The following is an 18,898-nucleotide window of genomic DNA, read 5'->3' as shown; positions in this document are numbered from 1 at the left end:
TGTTATCTGCCAAGAGAATCATAACAAATAATTAACGGAAACATAAGAAACTGCTGATATTTAACCTAAAAACACTGAAATTTTACCATGGTTCGCTGATTTAGTAATTTGTTAAAAAGGAAACAAACTGGCAAGTTTTCTGTGTAAGGAAAAATGTTTTGCAGGAAAATCAAATTGAATGATTTGTTCTATTGCTTCAATTCTGAATCATATTTACATGCTCCAAAATTTTCATTGTGGAACACAATAAGATAATTATATTTATGTTTTGTAATAACTCAGAAACCAGAGTTATTACGCTTTTGAAAATAATATGATATCATGCAAACATGTTTGAAATATAATTACTGTACTACAGCAATGATGGATGTGATGCAGGGCAGATGTGCCCCATAATTGGGGCTTAGCCTGGGAGGTTTTGGGTTCACCCAGGGAATAATTCAAGGGCAAGTCAGGGTCTTAGCAACATTTACTGAAGTGGCAATGCACAGCAGCAGCAGAGGTCCTGCTCCTTGCAGAGCAGGGTTACCCCATAGGCAGTGTGCCCAGAGGAGCAGCTCAAAGGCAGTTTGCAGCCATATTTATATCTGCTTTTAATTATATACAAATTAAAGGGTGGATTGTGGAGACATTTCTACAAAAGGGGTGGTAACCTTTGAGTTGTTGGGTCACTGCCAGGGAAAGGGGCAGCAACTTCTAGGTGTTGCCATGGCAGCAGTAAACTGACCTGGCACACTGGTGGGCTTGTCTTAGGGACAGGCGCTTCTCTCTCTTCCCTGTTTTAGCTAGTCCTCAACCTTGTTTGGTGTCTGAGCCCCGCCTCCAGAGTCGAGTCCCGCCTCCTGCCTCAGATGGAGCCAACTACAACTATTACATGAGACATACGTTATAATTTCTCAAGATTTCCTTTAAATCACATAGTAAGTAAAACTAACTCATGCAATGTGTCCCTTGAATATGTCTGAAACTTTGATATCTATTTAAAATAATTATTTTTCTTTCATATGTGTATGTTACTAAAAGGGATTTGACATCATTTAATAAGAAGGCAGCATATGAAGAGAGAAATCTTAATTTATTTTAGCATGATAATTCCTACCAAGGTTACATAAATCTGGAACTATTTCACGTCACACTCTAAAGTAGTGGTTTTATGATTCTTTTCAGTAGTACAACTCCTTTCCCAAATGAAGTCTTATTTAGACTCCAGTGTTTACAAAACATAGAATCTTAATTCTTTCACTCAAAATCCTCTGAGCCTTCATTTCCTATGGAGTAAGGCCAGGGGAGGGGTCCAGGGCTCCTTGCTCGGTGTTCCCTTAGTTCTTCACACTGAGGAGTCCAAGAGGAGACTTTCTAGGACCCAAGGATAGGAGAGAGAAGAGTGAACGGAGGGAGACAGGAAGGAGAGAAGGAGGGTGAAGAGACCAAATTCCTTTAAAGCAAAGGAGAACTCAATTTAAATCAATTTTGTGGGCCGTGGAATATTCTGAAAAATAGATCCCCAAGGTACTGTTCACTGGCACTGTGGTGTTATATGATAAATGCAGGAATCATACCATCTTGAGGCCACTAACTTTCAGGTACTTAAAAATCTCAAACTCAACTGCAAAAACACCATACACAAAGGTTAAAAGTTTTGAATTGTTTTAAATTTTCTTGCATGCAAAAATCTGAAGTCACCTGATTACAGTGTTAATGCCACATCTTTGTATAAAAATGTGTACTATAAAAATGCAGCCAAAAAGATTTCACCATGCAGAGCTTTCCAGCGACTCTACTTCAGAGTGTTAAAAATTTAAGTGTGAATAAAGAAGGGAATAGGCTTGAAGACACAAATAAAATATAAAATAGATTTACTTTCATATTTAAATAAAATTACCTTATTTTAAATTTTTGTTAAAATGTATAAATATTAAAAATGTTTGTTTTGCCAATGCCATGTACCAATTACACGTCTATAGATGTTTACCGAAAGCTGCTCAGTTTATTTCTTTGACTCCGATAATGGCTGTCTCTACCTTTTTGGACAAAAGTATCCCCAATCTATTCTACAGATCTTCACAGAAATAATTTCCCAAATATTCTTCCATAAGCGTTACAACATGTCTGTGTAAACACAGACAAAAGTGTTTACAGAATTTGATTATGTCTGGCAGTTTGTAGAAGAGATTAATTATAGAATAGTCACTTTCATGGCTTTACTGTGAAGAGAAAAGCAAAGAAGTAGTAGAAAGAAGGATGTATGTACTTTCAAGCCCCAGGTAGCAATTTTAAATAATGATTTGGGCAGTAGACAGTTAAGAATAGATCACTTATATACTGACTTAAAATTAATGTAAAACTTCTTTTCTGTAATGGCACCTTTTTTGTACCTGTTTTATCCATGACGTGCTGCCATAAGCTGTATGCTTCTGATATCACTCTTTTCTTAGGTCAAGAAAGCGGCCATGTTGGAAATATTACCTGGCTCCTTTCTCAGCCATATGGATGGAAGAAGGCCAGATCATAAAACATTGCTCCAGGTGACCTCCAAGAGTCTCCACAAGAGTGTCGAACTCACAAAACATGCAGCTAGTGAGAAAGATTCATGGTGTGACACAGCCAAGCTACAGTCCCAGGAGCAGTGGCACATGCACTGTGATGTTGTAATTTTACCATCACAATGGACAGCTGGACACATCAAGCTGCAGCTGGGGTCTGCAGGGTGAGGATGCTGTATCATAAAAATTGGAATAGAAGCCTCTGTGCCTGTATCTTTCTCAATAGTAAGAGCTTGACACAGAACACAAGCAGCAGCTGTAACTAACTTCGGTGCCAGGTAAACTCCAACTGCATTTTATTATATACATAGGCCTAGACCAATAACATAGCGTAGAATCACTAGTTAGCAGGTACCAAGCCTTGGGAACCACTAAGGAAGCTTGAGAACCAAGTGGGGAAGGAGTAACAAGGAAGGTGCCCAAGTTTCTCTAGTCAGCCATCTTACAATATTGTTACCTTGTTATTCTTCCCACTTCTAAAACAGAGAAGTTTAAGTATTTAATTAATGTTTTAATAGATACCAACTGCAGAGCTGAAGATAATATACATACTATCTTGACTTCACCAATATTGGCTCAGGAATTAGGGTGGGTCAGAACATGCCAAGTGGGACAATGACACCAGGGATGGAGAAAACAGGGCAGAAGCAGGTGGCCAGCAGGGAATATATTCCTTTCAACATTCTGAGACAGCTCCTTAGGAGGCGAATAATCCACCATTAGGCTAAGCAATATGAATTTCCTCATTTTTCCTTGTGAACCATTTCCAAATTAGCTTTCTCTTTAAGTTTGACTGTATAGTTTTGAAAATACTTCACTATGAGAAATATGAAACTATCATATTCCTTTGTTTAAATGTATCTGACCAATGTTCAGTGGATTGCTACATATATTTAGCAATTAGCCTATATTTAGGCATTCCAATATTTACTGCTTAAGAAAACATTGTGTTTCTGATTCTTTTGTCTGTAGTTTATTACTGTTTAGATCTTCGTACTCAGGACTTTCTTGTAAATTGGCATCATTGCATGTATCGACGTTCATATATAAATATGTAACGTAGTCCTGCCCAAAGCACCATTTCCTCTATACTTGAATGGAAAATAAGTCCAAAAATATTCAATGATTTTATTCCTTAGGTCTACAGATGAAGATTATTAAGTTTGCAATGGTTTACTACACTGTCTTTTCAGTTACATCTATTTCTAATGTCATCTGATTTTTTACTACTATCATAATTATATACCAACTTGGATTAAGTTATGTCACATTAAATATTGCTCCTAGAATGCTAGTCCTGTCATCTAGTTGTGATTCTTCACCCATCCATTCATGAGGTCAGCCTGCAGTATCACTGGAGCACCTTGGAGAAAAGCATGGCTGCAAAGCAGCTGATGGCCCATCAGTGTAATTCTGATGCCTGTGGGATAACAGTTCTCCAGTGTTTCTCCTTTCATTTTAGGCCATGAAAAGTACATAGACATTACAGTTGGCACTTAATCCAAATGTACATTTCAGATTACCTCTTTATTTAATACAAAGCAAACTACATATTGACTAAAGAAGTACATTTCTATTTTTATAAGAGTTTTGACTACCATTCTCCTAAGAGCATTTTAAACCTTTATTTGGTGGAATGAAAATTAACCAGCATTTTGGAAACAAATTAAATTTTCTGATAACTAAAAATATAAAAATACATAGTTTAAACATGTTAAAATATGTTTAAATGATATTATCTTTTTAGCCTTGATGTGGTCCTCTAAATGTGAAAACAATATTATTTCCTAAATATAGTGGGACAAAAATCAAGCATTTGGAATTAGAATTCATGCAGAGTTTTGCAAATGCCAAACCAGTTTTTCATCAATAAGAAAAATTAATATGTTTTACTTTGTGTTGTGTTGAAAGAAAAACTGAGCTAAAAAATCATATTACTTATATCTTTAATCAAAACCTCTGCCCTACAATAAATGTATCATTAGTAGGGAAGGAGTTAAAAAGTGTGTAGAAAGACCCTTTTGGTTGGGCCAAACAAACATATTAATAATAGATGACCAATGTGCCTCTGTATGATGTACGGTCTGTGAAATATTACAAAACGTTGTCTTCTACTTGCAAAATGCTTCAACAGAACCACATGCGTGAAGAGCACATCCCTAAGGACAACTCCATCTGTGTATTTCCAACCACAGCTCTCTTGTAGATGAAAAGAGTGTTAGGGGATCTTTGCAAGCCTCCTAATGGTTCAGTGGCTTCATCTAGTGCTTCCCTCTAATTGGCCCTGCATTCAAGACACTCTGTCAGTGGTCTGGTTGCCACATTCAAATCTTTGGCAATCACAATACTACAAGGAAAAGGAAGAGTTTCCCAACAGACATCAAAAAGAATTAGTGGCTTAAACTTTTATGGAGGAAGAGGATACTTGTGAGTGTAGATCCCAGTGGTATTAGCAGATTATATCCGGACAGTGAGAAAGCTTTGTCAGAAGTGGTTCATCAGCTGAAGAAAATAGAGCATGCAAAAATTGCAAAATACTTGGTCTGCAGAAAGCTTGCATTTCATTCTTTTGTTTCGGGATAAGTTGGGATTCCTCCTGAGGGATTCCTAAAACAGATGTCAATAATGAGGGAAAGCTACCCTCTACCAACAGAAATGCCAAAACAAAACAAAAGAAAAAGCTGTGTCCCAGGGTTATTGTCTCTTCTTACTACTCAAGTCATCTGGATTACATTGTAAAAATCACATTTCATGTACAGAAATTGCTTGCTTAAATAATTACTCTTCACAACAGATTTGACCTAAGTCCAGAAGAGTGACTCTTTTTTAATGCAGTCACAATACTACAATCGAAGATCTAATCTAAGATCACACACACACAGTTTTGTTATCTGCATTTCTACATTTCTCATGCTTTAAGCAATAGCATAACATATAATTTCAACATACTCCTTAATTTTCCCACATTTCAGTTTTCTCATCTGTTAATGAGAATATATTAATATCTGCCTCATGAAAATAAGAATGGTACAATGGAATTTGAGGTACAAGAGGATTTTGTTTCACATTGTAACAATGATTGCTTTTTAAAATTTAGAAGAGACATTTTACGAGCTAAATAAGTTTTGGTGTGCTACCACATAAATCACCTTCTTGAAGCCTTCTTCAAGATAGAATATTTAGTATTTCAATGTGGGGACAATGGAAAATGCAGATTATCCCAGTCTGGAAGAACCAGATGTGGGTATCAAAAGGTATTTCAATCATTTCACCGTTGATTATTTGACATCCTTGTGGAAGAAGCTAATTAGGACCAATAATGCCAACAGGTGGAAGAAATGGGTATTGGAGTAAGTCCACCTTTACCTCATGGGAACTAATCAGCACTCATTAAGCAAAAATAACTTTCCCTCATAGTGAGAGATTCTAGATTCTAGTCACTCACCTAGAAGTACAACCTATAACCCATTATCAGTTCTGAATCATTTAGCCACAAATCAGTTACCAACAAATCAGTTACCATGCAAAGTGTATGAACACTTTAGGGAGATCCAAAAGCTATTATTAAGGCCAAAGGATTTAATATTGTAATTTTTTGAAAATAAAAACTTCTATTTTATGTTTAAACAATTTTACAGGTGTATTCAAAGCAATAAATAAAACACTTAGGTTATAAAATATACTTTCTATACATGCATTAATTAGTTACACTGAAAGCTTATGAATCAGTTCCAATTTGGTACAGGGAAAAAAACTGGCCTGATGAAGAAAGCCCCTACCTGGTGATATGCTAGTAAATAATTTAACAACTGGCCTTGGGAGCTTAAGGAGGATATTTCTATGCTATAAACACTTCATAAAAAATTTTTAGCTGCCAATATGATGTCACTGGATGTACAATTGGGAAGAGATACTCAATAGATAGTCCTCTGTTATACAGAATTTCCACCATACAAACTGTATGTAAAATTCGTACCATGTAGATGTAAAATAACCCCCAGAGCAGAGATAACAGTATACTGCAATAAAATCATTAGAAAGTGTCGACTTTTAAATATATATACTTTTGTTTTTAATATAATTTAATTATAAGTTTATATAGTTAATTTTTAATAAAGCTATATTTAACAACTGGCTCACATGATTCCTGGAAACCTATCAGGAAGCTGTCCCCAGTTGTTACGAGTCAGCTCCGGCCCATGACTGTCTCCATCTACTGTTCACCATCCAGATATAAAGCAAATGAATAGAAGACAATAGAAATCAAAGCAAGTTTTATATTCTCAGAGACATTTAAGATTCAACAGGAGAGACTTTAGTATTGAAGCATCACACACATAACTGCTTTGGAGCTAACAATGGCTCTAGATGATTTCTTGAGGACCTCTTGAAGTTAAGAAATGTTACTTTTCTAAACTATAATTTGAAAGAACTTCATCAAGAATTTATATTTTAAATACAAATTTGATAAATAATTATCATTAACAACCATTTATAGCTCCCATTGTCTTAATTATGATCATTTACAGCTAGCTACCAGCACAGGAAACATAACTTCAGTGTAGAGCACTCCTGTTTGTACTTTAATTAACCATTTTAACCAATCAACATCTGTAGCCTATGGCTTCCCACATGCAAACTCTTATTATACTAGATATTAATCAATACCAAAGTATTACTGTGCCTCTCATTACTGGAATAGAAACTTTGAGAAATATATTTATGACTTATCGTCACCCCTGTTGAGCTCATATCTCTTACGAGAAACTGATCACTAAAATTCTGTTTCAATACTTCTTGTTAATAAAGGAACGAAGCATTCTAAAGAATGCTACTCTATGCAAAAAATGAAAGAAAAAAATCTAAAAAATGAATAATATCATTAACACTGCCAAGATCTTCCCCTTGCTTCCTTTAAAAATAAGCTATCTAATTCTTGCAATTAGAGCCCTTGTCAGTACTCCAACTCCTGCCGCCCACCCACCTTCACCTTCATCTCCCTTTACCAATGGATAAAAGTTTCTCCTCCAATTCAATGAACTGCAGATGCTCTTACCAGTGTCAAACAGAACAGCAACCTACTACTTCAAGTGTTTCACATTCTCCAACTTAAGTCAATGCCTTCACCTGACGATTTTTGTTGTTTGTTTATTACTATGCTTATCTTACAATATCTATTCTCTTATACTCTATCAAGACCTAAGGTAAGAATGTTCCATTACAGGGCATTCATAGCCTACCTTCCATTTTATTTCAATATCTTTGCAAAACATATCAAATTAAAAATGTAAATTAGATAGTTTGTGCTATACGTCATTTGCATGTACTACCATTTAATTGGCATTTTGAATACTAATCACTGATGAAGTATTTTCGTCTAGTGTTATATTCTGCTGTAGATGCATGTTCACACACATTAACACCAATTAGTGTTAATGGGGATTAAAAGCATGAATTTTTGATGCACCTAAGAAAGAAGCTATACTAAATATAACCTTATCAAGTATTTGCCAAATAGTCTTCCTAAAATTGACCTCAAAGCATCCACTAATTGTTTGGAAATCTCTCCTCTTTTTCAGAATTAATGTTAAAGTGTAACATAGAAAGTATTATAAGAAAATCAAAATAAGCAATAAAGAATAATTTGTGGTTTTCTTTTTAACTTCTCATTGTTGTCCAAAATCCTATAAATCTTAACTTTCACATTCATCAGCTTTATTTTTAAAATAAGTAACATATTTATTCTCTCATTCCATATCATCTGCACAATGTTATCAATCATCCAACTCTCAACATGTTGTGAAGCCAAAAGGCACCAATACTCCAGCACTATGCCCACTATACCGTTCGTGCAAGTGCAGCAAGTGCCAAATTTCTGTGTAACACAGGAACATCTTCATGCAGTGTACACAGTGCACAAACTAATATTAAGGCCTTGGGCCAAATACACTCTACTTGTCTCCTGAATTCTTCAATGTTGCCGATCTGCTGTTTGCTCCAGTTTTCTTCCTCACACTATTTTGGTTTCATTCAGACGCTGGGACCTTGGGAAAAAGGGAAGGTCTACGTCTCTCTAGCTCAATAACATCTTGTCTGTCATCTTTTTCCCAAAGCATCTCAATTTTGTGTTTTCCATTCTGATTTTTATTTTTATTTTTAATGAGTTATTTGTATTAAGTGCTTGTAAACCTTATTTATTTATTTATTTATTTGAAACAGTGTCTCACCCTGTCCCCAAGGCTAGAGTGCAGTGGCACCATTTAAGGCTCACTGCAGCCTCGAACTCCTGGGCCAAACTGATTCTCCTCCCACCTCAGCCTCCAAGTAGCTGGGACTACAGGCACAGACAACCACAACCATCTATGTTTTATTTTTGTTTTCATTTTGGAGAGGTGGGGTCTCCCTGTCCTTCCAGAGCTGGTCTGGAACTCCTGGGTTCAAGGGATCCTCCCACCTCAGCCTCTCAAAATTTGGGGATTACAGGTATGAGACACCATGCCCAGTCAATCTGATCAAAAGATCAAAAACATACATTGCTACATCACAGGCACAATTTGTGAGAGAAAGGTAAAAAAATAAAATAAAATAAGTAGTTTATGTTTTAAAAGCAAAGACTATTGATGTTCTGGGGATAGAAAATGATTTATTTCCCAGAATCTTTTGATAAAGATTATCCTCCTAAGGGAAAAAAAAAGACTACGCAAAACAAAAATCTACATGTAAGTAACCAGAATGAAAATGATTTGATTAAAATGGAGAATATAATTTGACAAAAACAAAAGCAATTCATTATTTTATAAAGAATAAAAACCACATTATAAATAAATACTTCTTTCTATTTCAGTGAATTGTGTTCATCTCCATTTTCTTAGTTTTACAACCTTGAAATTTGCTTCACGAAGCCTGAACCACATATGTTCAAGAGTATGAATATGTGTTTTTCATGAAATAGAAATTTGTCCCTATGGAACTGAGGATGCAGACCTGGAGAAGTAGGAAATAATTCTATATTGGTAAGGTATTAAATGGCAGCTTACAGAGACATGATTTTTTTTGAAGAGGAGTGACAGATTGAAGTTTCCACTTAAGGAAGATTAATCAGGCATTGCAGAGAGTGAATTCATTACATCTCTTGTCAGGGCAAGCAAGCTGAAGGGAGAATCTGGGAAAGGAGGTTTCAACCTAAAGAATTAAAAACAAATTAGATTTCAACCTAAAGAATATGAAGTATTAGTTAATAAAATAAAAGGTGAAATAAGTAACTGAAGCTTAAGAGAGAAAAGGTCTGATGGATGTTATAAATTTCATAGTTATATGTCAGGGAGGCTTAAGTCATGAGAATTGCAGAACTTTCTTATGAATACTTATTAGAAGGACATATTCAAACCAATGCTGATCAGGGTTACAAACATAAGGACTCTAGTTTGAAATCTATTACACAGCATGGTGACTATAGTTAATAATACTGTATTGTATATTTCAAAATTGCCAAGGGAGTAAATTTCAAATGTCTTGCCACAAAGAAAATGATATGTGAGGTGATTAATGTGTTAATTAGCTTGTTTTAATTATTCCACAATTTATGCATATATCAAAACATCAAATTACCTCATAAGTATATATTATTATTATTTGCCAATTAAAAATAAAAATAAGAAATTTGGTTTGCAAAGCAGAAACAGGAACATTCCTCAGCCTCACAAATATGGTCTACAACCATTTTTAGTGTGTCCTCTAGAAGAAATGTTGAAACCATTTACTTCAAGTAAACCTTGAAACCATGCAGTATGAGCCCTGAGGCACTTTTATCAAAGCAAAGTGATCTTTCCTGTCTAGGCTAAAGAAATAGATGCAGTGTCAAAAGGGGCTGCGAGGAGGCACCTCACCCACTTCCTCCTGGGGCTTTTATCTGGGTTCCCTCTCCAGACCAAGCTGTGAACCCGACCCAGCCTAAGACCTAAAAGAGCAGAGAGCCTACTGCAGATACACCAGATGCTACATGTGCAGAGGACAGGCAGTCTCAGTGACTGACCTATTCAGGATAGGAAACACGACACTCCCTCTGATACAGACCACAGACCTCGAAGAGTCTGTTAGGATGATTCCCTGCTATCATAGACATTAAGCTTCCATAAGAGAAGCAACTCTTCTAAAACTCTATTTATTTATTTACTTATTTGTTTGTTTGTTTATTTATTTGGAGACAGAGTCTTTTTCTGTCACCCCGGCTGGAATGCAGTGGCACGATCATAGCTCACTGCAACCTTGACCTCCTGAGCTCAAGCAATCCTCCCACCTCAGTCTCCAAGGAGGCAGGGCTACAGGTATTCGTCTTACTGTTTGGTTATTTATTTATTTATTTTTTTATTTTTTTATTTTTTTTTTTTTGTAGAGACAGGTCTCACTTTGTTGCCCAGGCAAGTCCCAAACTCCTGGCCTCAAGTGATCCTCCCACCTCAGCCGCCCACAGTGCTGGATTATAGGCATGAGGCACCATACCCAGTATCCATCCTAAAATCTTAAAAAGCTAAGGACATTCAGAGTGGCAACTCAGCTAACTCTGCTCTCAACTGACCTTCAGAAATTGGGTTTGCCCCTAATAGCCTTAAGAAGTATCCAGTCTTTTCTCTTCAAGTTCTTCTGAGCCAGGGAACTCTTCATTTGAGTAAACATTCCCAAGCCTTGATCTACCTCAGAATCATGCAAGGAGCTTTCAATAATTTGAGACTCTCGAGCCCTTCTCCAAAATATTTCTATCCAGTAGATCCTGGTGAGCTTGAGCCACTATTGTTGAGAAGCTCTCCCAGATGATTCTGATACTGCTGATCCAAAGACGCCCATGAGGGCAGCACTGTCTAGGGGTCCTCAGGCCCGGCCTGTTGCCTCTCCTGGCCTAAGAACTTAACCCTTTGACTCTGATTTTCCCTGCCATGACATCGTCTCAACCTTCTGCCACCCATAAGCCCAAATCCATATGCACATTGAACATAAGCATTTCTTTCACCATTTAAGTGGTTTTAATTAAACTTAGGTTTGTTCTACCTTAAAACATAATCCAGACTAGCTCTCTCTCTGTATTAAGTTCCTAGGGTTTCCTTGTATCACAGCCAAGTGGCTTAAAACAAGAGGAGCAAGTTATCTCACAGTTCTCGAGGCTAGAAATCCAAAATCCAGGTGCCAGCAGGGCCCACTCCCTCTGAAGCCTGTAAGGGACTCCCTCCTTGCCTCTCCCTGGCTTCCATGGGTTTGCCCGCAAGCCCTGGCTCACTCCAATCCTCAGTCTTCACGTGGCACCTTGGAAGAAAGGGAAGGTCTACTGTCTCTCTAGCTCAGTAACATCTTGTCTGTCATCTTTTCCCCAAAGCATCCCAATTGCGTGTTTTCCCTTCTGATTTTTATTTTTATTTTTAATGAGTGATTTTTATCTCTCTGTGTCATCCCAGTGTCTTTCCTCTGTGCTTTTCTGTCTTTGCGTCAAATTTCCTGGTTTTAATGCCATCAGTCATAAGGAATTAATGACTTCATTTTAGCTTAATAACTTCTATAAAAACCACATTTCCAAATAAAATCACATTCTGAGGTATGGGGAATTAGAACTTTAGTGTATCTTTTTAGAGGACAAAATTCTTCCCATAACACTCTTCTCAGCCCTTTACTGTCAGAGTATTCTCTTATTTACTCAATTATTCATAAAAACAAAATGCTCTGCTAACTGAAAGGTCTATGTCATTCATTACAACTAATCTATGTTAACTGTATTAATGTTAATGCTAATTTAAATGACTGCTTAGTACTTTACTAAACATTGAATAAAATTATTTGTTAATTAATTCTCATTAAATAAAATGACTCTCTTGCTATAGCATGATTTACATGCCGTGGAAATCACTTCTTATGTTGACTTTGCTTCTACAGACCTGGCTTCCTAGGACAGAATACAAAAGTATGACAATTCATGTATTTTTATTAAAATGATAGTTTTGCTCTTAACCTCTCAGAAAAAAAATCAAAAGATACAATTTGATAATAATCATTTATTGGTGTATGTCCTTTTTATTAGCGATGATTGCAGCTCTATGCTTTTTGTGTTTTGTTTTACTTTTCTCTTGAAATGTCAGCCCTATTTTTAAAGTAAGTTGATTCTTTCCAACCTCTTCTTCTGTATCTTTTGCTGGCTCCTTGTTCTCTACTCACCTTGTATTAAGTCCCATTTTTGGTTCTAGTCTCAACTATCTACTCTCTCTCCCAAGGTGATCTCATCCAAGGCTTTTTAAATATCAATATTGTTCATGATTCTTAATTCTAAATATGCAGTCCAGGCTTGCCCTCCGGGTTCCACACTCGTGTACCTGACAGCTTTGGCCTCAAGTCTCAGAATCTTAAAGTATCTAAAACAGAACCCTTATGTATCCAAACACATCTGCTGCACTTACACACACACACACACACACACACACACACAATACCCAAGCACCACAGTTCATTGTGTTACTCATGATGTAACCCTTCAGTATTGGCTAATGCAGAATGGTTTCAATACCAGTCACAGTATAACTCAAGTCTCATTAGTAGACAAAATTTGAATTTCACTAACCTTTATCTTTTCTAAGTTTCATAACATGAACCACAATGTTGAAATAAAGAAAGAGAATGGAAACAAAATGATTAAGAATTATATTACAGAGGAGAATAAAAGAACTATTAAAATTAAAACCATGTCAAAGCCAAAGTATCAGTATAAATACATAGTACAAGAAATATATTTTGGCATTCGCTGTCCAATATCTATGACAGGTGAGCTGCATCTTTCACAGCACTTAGTTAAAAACATGTTACCACAGCTACACCAACCCCCTACAGACCCCTCTTAACACATTTATCTCGGCACTCTAGTGTCATAGGTGCTTTACTCACAGGTGGTTTGAATGTGGTATAGAAAGAAACTTAACTTCATTTCCACTGTGAGAAAAAAACGCTGGTTTTCTTTAATTTAAGAGAATGTTCTCTATTTATTTATTTATTTATTTATTTATTTATTTATTTATTTATTTATTTTTATAGAGTGTCACTCTGTCTCCCATGTTGGAGTGCAATGGTGGCATCATAGTTCACTGCAGTCTCGATCTCCTGAGCTCAAGCGATCCTCCCGCCTCAGCTTCCCAAGTAGCTGGGACTAGAGGCACAAACCACCACGTCTGGCTAAAATTTTTTAAAATTTTTTGTAGAGATAAGGTTTCGCTATGTTGCCCCGACTGATCTGGAACTCCTGGACTCAAGCAATCCTCCAACCCTGGCTTCCCAAAGTGCTAGGATTATAGGCATAAGCCACTGTACCCAGTCGGATGTTCTCTACAATAAAAAATATTCATCTATGAGTTAAAAGCTGCCTATTTTCCCTAAATTTTGTAGGGTTTTCGGGTACCACAGATATGTCCAGTGAAAGTTTTGAGTTATATTTCCCTGATTCATAGGTCTAATAGTAAGACTTTCACCTTGAAGCGACAAAAGGTGCAATGAATGTCCATGGGTAATAATAACATCCTGAGACAAAGTTGCGCTGAATATGCCAAAGTTGCGTTGAACATGCCAGAGTCTGACCTCTGTGAGGTCGGAAAGATGTCTAAAGCTCTGTGGGAATAATACCTGCCGAAATTAGTTCAGTGCTTCACTGAGGCTACTCTCAGAAAATGGCTCTGAAATGAGATGTGGCATGTCAGACTTTGAAATCATGCAATTAAGGTTTATTTAAAAGTGGTACCTGAAAAGAATGTGCTAAAAGCATAAGATCAAGTGTTTCTTTTTATGTATAGATTACACCTATCTAATAAGTATATACAGTATTATAAAACAAGCAAAACTGAAAGTATCCTTCCAAAAAAAAATGTACTTAAAGGCTCTTGGATGACTAGATGAATTAGTGACACAGTAACGAATCACTTCTTTAAAAAAAATTTATTTCACATAGTTTTTGATGGGCCTGTATTCATACTTTTCACTTTCTCTTTAATTTCATCTAGGAAAATCAAGAAGATTACAAACATAAAACCATGGAGCAAACACCTTGAGGGCAGAAGCCTGGAGAAAAACTAATGATGAAAGACAGCCAGAGCAGTGGAGTGAGGAAAGTAGACAATGACTGAGATTTTGCAAACCAAAGCTCATCCACAGATACTAGCTTGAAAAGGATATGTTTGCTCCAAGTAAATTTCCCAATTTGAGTTTTTATTTTCCCACTCCGGACAGTAGTTCAGAGGAAATGGGAATAAGATAATGAAAAGCTTTTTATATGTTTCTTTAACTTTTAGGAGGAGCTAATGTACCATCTATTTGATGACCTCCCAGTCAAGCCTTAGTCATGAGCATGTAGATTGTCTTCAGCAGATGTGTTTTCCCAATGCCATCCTCTTTTAACACCCTTGTTAGTTCACTGCCTCATAACCTCCATTGTCTGATAGCTGGTGGAAGCAGAAAAAAACATAAAAGGGCAAAAAAAGACAATGGTTTCAGTAGAAAGTGCACCCGATCTGGGAAACAGGGATCTCTACCCTATGATATGCTGAAGCAGGCTTATATGGACTCGGAGTTAGAATTAGTTTTGTTAGATTTTAGGAATTTTGTGAGCTAGTTGTTAAATACAGCCATTATTAAAAAATAAATTATGCAAACTTAAATGTAGAGAAATCCTACTAAAAGCCAAGATACTGAATAGTTAACAGTTATTCCTTCCAAATTATTTTGCTGTGTTTTACTTTACCAATGCTTTTGAGGTTATGCCTATCTCATGTATATGATGGAAATGCTATATAAAGGTAAACTTGAAATTGGTCAAGATGGAAGTATCTACACCAAAGAATTTGGCAAACCCCACAAATCAGTGGTTGCTTACTGTTTCGTTGATTGTCTAGGCTTTTTAAATAATGGAGAAATATTTTAAGTAATGCATATTAAACCTAAAAGTGTGTCATGTCTATAGACATTACATTGTCAATAGCATGAAAGAAACTGAGGAAATAATTTTTAAGTATTTAAAAACTATTATCCAGTTCAGCCAAGAATCTGTTCATGTAATTGATGAAGTAAAGTTCTAATATTTTCTTCCAATTTTCACTTTCCTCTTCTTAAAGCAAACAAAAATATTCACCAGCATTCATGTCAGATCTATAAAACCAAGAGTTTGTCAAACTCAGCAAAAAGATTCTGCCAAAATTAAATGGCTGTATGGAATTCACACTAAAGACTATTACATATTTTACTACTGCTAATCATTTGTCAGCTGAGAGTTACACATCTTTTACATAAAGAAGATTATCTTGTATGATATTACAATGTAATATATACATATGTTTTGTTTTGGTTACAATTCAGTTGTTAAATGCTTACCATCACCCCAATATTTCTACCATCCAAAAACTACTGATTATGGATAAATTGTTTAACTCTGTGAATATCAACTTCCTCACCTGCAAACAAATGAAATGAGTATCTACCTCACAGGATAGTTTTAAAAGTCAAAAGAAATGTTTATGTCAAAACCCTGTATGGATTGCAAATGTTATGTATTATCAGAAATTCAGCAAATATGTTTTAGCTCCTAATATGAGCTCTAACAACTTGCAGAGTTTGCAAAGGTCACTAATACTATGGTCCCTACCCTCAAGTTGCTTACAATCTAGTGGTGAGAAATATGTGTTAATAACCTAAAATTATTTAAGAGTGTATCAAATGTTTTATAACAGAGGAAAAAGTGAAGTGCTATGAGATTATAGGAATATAAGGGATTTTACCTGGAGCACCAAGGAAGACTTCATTAAAAAATGGAATTTTAAGATAAGCTTTGACAAATAAGTTGCATTTGTATCAACTGAGAAAGTGGAAAGAGGGGCATGCTTGGCTGATGGATGAAATCTCAAAAACATTATCATCACAATGCCTGTTAAGAAAATCATAATTGCATTGATAAATCTGCTACATAAAAACCTTACTTGTTATTTCCATGTAAAATAGAAATTATGCATTATAGATTATGCAATCCAGCGTGCCTATCCATAATCTTACATTGAATCAACAGTTGACTCAATGTTTAGTCAGTTTTTCCAACTTACAAACCATGTGCCTTTCTAAAAACCAAAGTACAAATCAAGCTCCTGCCTTCTTAGTGAAAGAAAAATTCATATTGTAAATTTTTAAAATTATTTTTCAAGAAAACTATAAAATATATTTCATTCAAGTATTTCACACGACAGAAGGCACTATCCATTAGACTTAAAAAGTGGTCACTGATTTCAAACCTACGAATACATAAATTACGCATGCATTATGTGAACAATGAAGGGCACATCCAAAGTGAGGTTTTCATGGGAGACTGGAACACTGAGGCAAGAGAAAAGTGAAAACATTCTAAAACCTTCATGTAAACAAGGACTAACTACTAAAAAGCACGATTTTATCTCTCAGTTAATAAGTCTTGCAAGGGATGACATTACTAAGTAAAGTTCATTGCAAGCTTTTTCCTCTCGCTTGTCAAAATATGCTAGGTTTATATTTGTGACTCGAAAAAAACATACAATGCTTCGAAGAAAGCTTGACAGAGCACTCAGAATCTGTCTCAAGTATAACGCAAGGGAGATGTCTATTAATCTCTCACACACACAAGTTTGACTCAAAAGGTCTGTGGCCTTGACCTCAAGTGACCATGGAATAGACCACAGGGCCACTCCAGGATCCAAAGGGATTAAGAGGAGCATTTGCTCTGCTCTGAAAGGCCCTTTTTTCTCCACTCTAGTTTCTAACTTCCCATTACACACACTCCCTCTGCAAGGCACCGCGCCAGTGGAGCCGGTTCACTCTGTTCTCTCCTTGATGACAGCTGTCAGTCTGTAGCCGCCTGAACATGCAACATTTCAACAAAATCCAAAGCGGAATTGGAAGGGCAGGGGCTGAAGCACACAGCCTGATCTCCTTCCGGGAGGTCCCAGACTCCTTAACCATCACCTTTCAACCTGCCGAAGGTAAGAACCACCTCACTCTTCACTAACAGAGTTGAGGAAGCTTCTGTCTCCTCAGAACCTGGGCATTCACACACATTGTGTAATTAAGCAACATTCCTGGATATCATCCTAAGAAGATAGAGCCCGGAAGTCCCCGTGTAACTTCATCACGAACTCGGAAGGTGCTAAAGCCAGGTGTCGGATCAAGGGGCAGGGAAATCTCTCACTCCCCCGGCGCCTGGACAGCAACCCCTGGACCGCGTGGCGACGCCCGGCGGGAGCGCGGCGAACCCCAGCGCGCGGGACCGGGGGTGAGACCGCGCCCTCCCGCAGGGCAGGGGCGACCCAGCGAGTGCCCGCGGCTGGAGAGCAGTGCGAGCCCAGCCGGGCAGCGAGGAGGCTGGGAGCCGGGCGGAGCGCCCTGCTCACCCTTTCGCCCCTTGCCTGGAGCTGCGAAACCGCAGAGGGAGCCGGAGAGGCCGGTCCTAGAGCAGGGACCTGTCCTGGGGCAGGGGCGCGCGGGGCACTCACCAACTGCAGCGCGCAGAGGCAGATGAGCGAGCAGCGTCCGGTGCAGCAGCCCATGGTGCCGGCAGCGTCCGAGCGGCGCTGACTGCCAGAGATCCGCGTCCTCCGCAGCTGCTGCCTCCTGACTCCGGAGTAGTCCCCGCCCGGCCCGGCCCAGGCTCCCTGGCCCCGCGGCCGCCGCTCGCGGCTCCTGGGCTCCGGGCTCGCGCCCGCCTTTGTTAGTTTCCCGGCGGGGCGGGCCGAGGTCAGTGCGGCGTGCACTACCCGAGCGTCTGGCGGGGGTCCCTGCGTCCCACTGTGCAGGTCTGCTTCTTGGGGAGGGGGAGCCAGGCAGGCGGGGCGGGGGGCGGAAGGAGGCTACAGATGGCTAGTGGGTGAATGTCTGTTTAGGGGAGGGGAGTATGTAGGAGGTGGGCGTCTGGAAAGTGGAGTGGGCTGTCTGGGTCCGGGTGTGTGTGTGTGTGAGTGTGTGTCTGTGTGTGTGTGTGGTGGGAGGGGAAGAATGAAAGGGAGTGCCGCTGGGGAGGATCGGCCTGTCTAGTTAGGAGTCTTTGGGGAGAAAGGAAGAGGGACACAGAGAAAAGAGAATGAATATGAATGAGCGTGAATTAGGGCGGCCGGCGGCGATGGAGACCCTCGTTGACCGGTGTAACTGGGTAGACCCAGCTGGGCTTTCTCGCTGAGGGTTGTGCTGGGGATTGGGAGGGTGGTCGGATGCGTTTGCAACGGAAGGGACACGGCTTAGTTGAGCTGCCCCAGAGGAGGCGAGTTTGGGAGTTGGGATGGCTTGGGGTCAGGGGAGGAAGGGTCGGGGCGCGAGACACCCAGGATGGGCGGGCG

The 18,898-nt window shown here is 38.3% G+C and overlaps 1 protein-coding gene across 2 annotated transcripts in view; it reads right to left on the bottom strand.

The window, feature by feature from the left end:
* The window catches only part of NKAIN3 (sodium/potassium transporting ATPase interacting 3), a 741,273-nt gene extending 722,701 nt beyond the window's left edge, over positions 1–18,572 (bottom strand). For both annotated transcript variants that reach the window (XR_003120795.1, XM_025394001.1), the window contains exon 1: positions 18,062–18,572. Coding sequence is in view for 1 of the 2 variants with exons in the window: in XM_025394001.1 (XP_025249786.1) it covers positions 18,062–18,115 (54 nt within the window). In the remaining variant the exon portion in view is untranslated. The remainder of the gene's footprint in view (positions 1–18,061) is intronic.
* Positions 18,573–18,898: the final 326 nt, after the last annotated feature.

This window comes from Theropithecus gelada, chromosome 8, assembly GCF_003255815.1.
Source record: "Theropithecus gelada isolate Dixy chromosome 8, Tgel_1.0, whole genome shotgun sequence".
NCBI lineage: Eukaryota > Metazoa > Chordata > Mammalia > Primates > Cercopithecidae > Theropithecus > Theropithecus gelada.
This window is presented reverse-complemented; position numbering and strand designations above follow the sequence as displayed.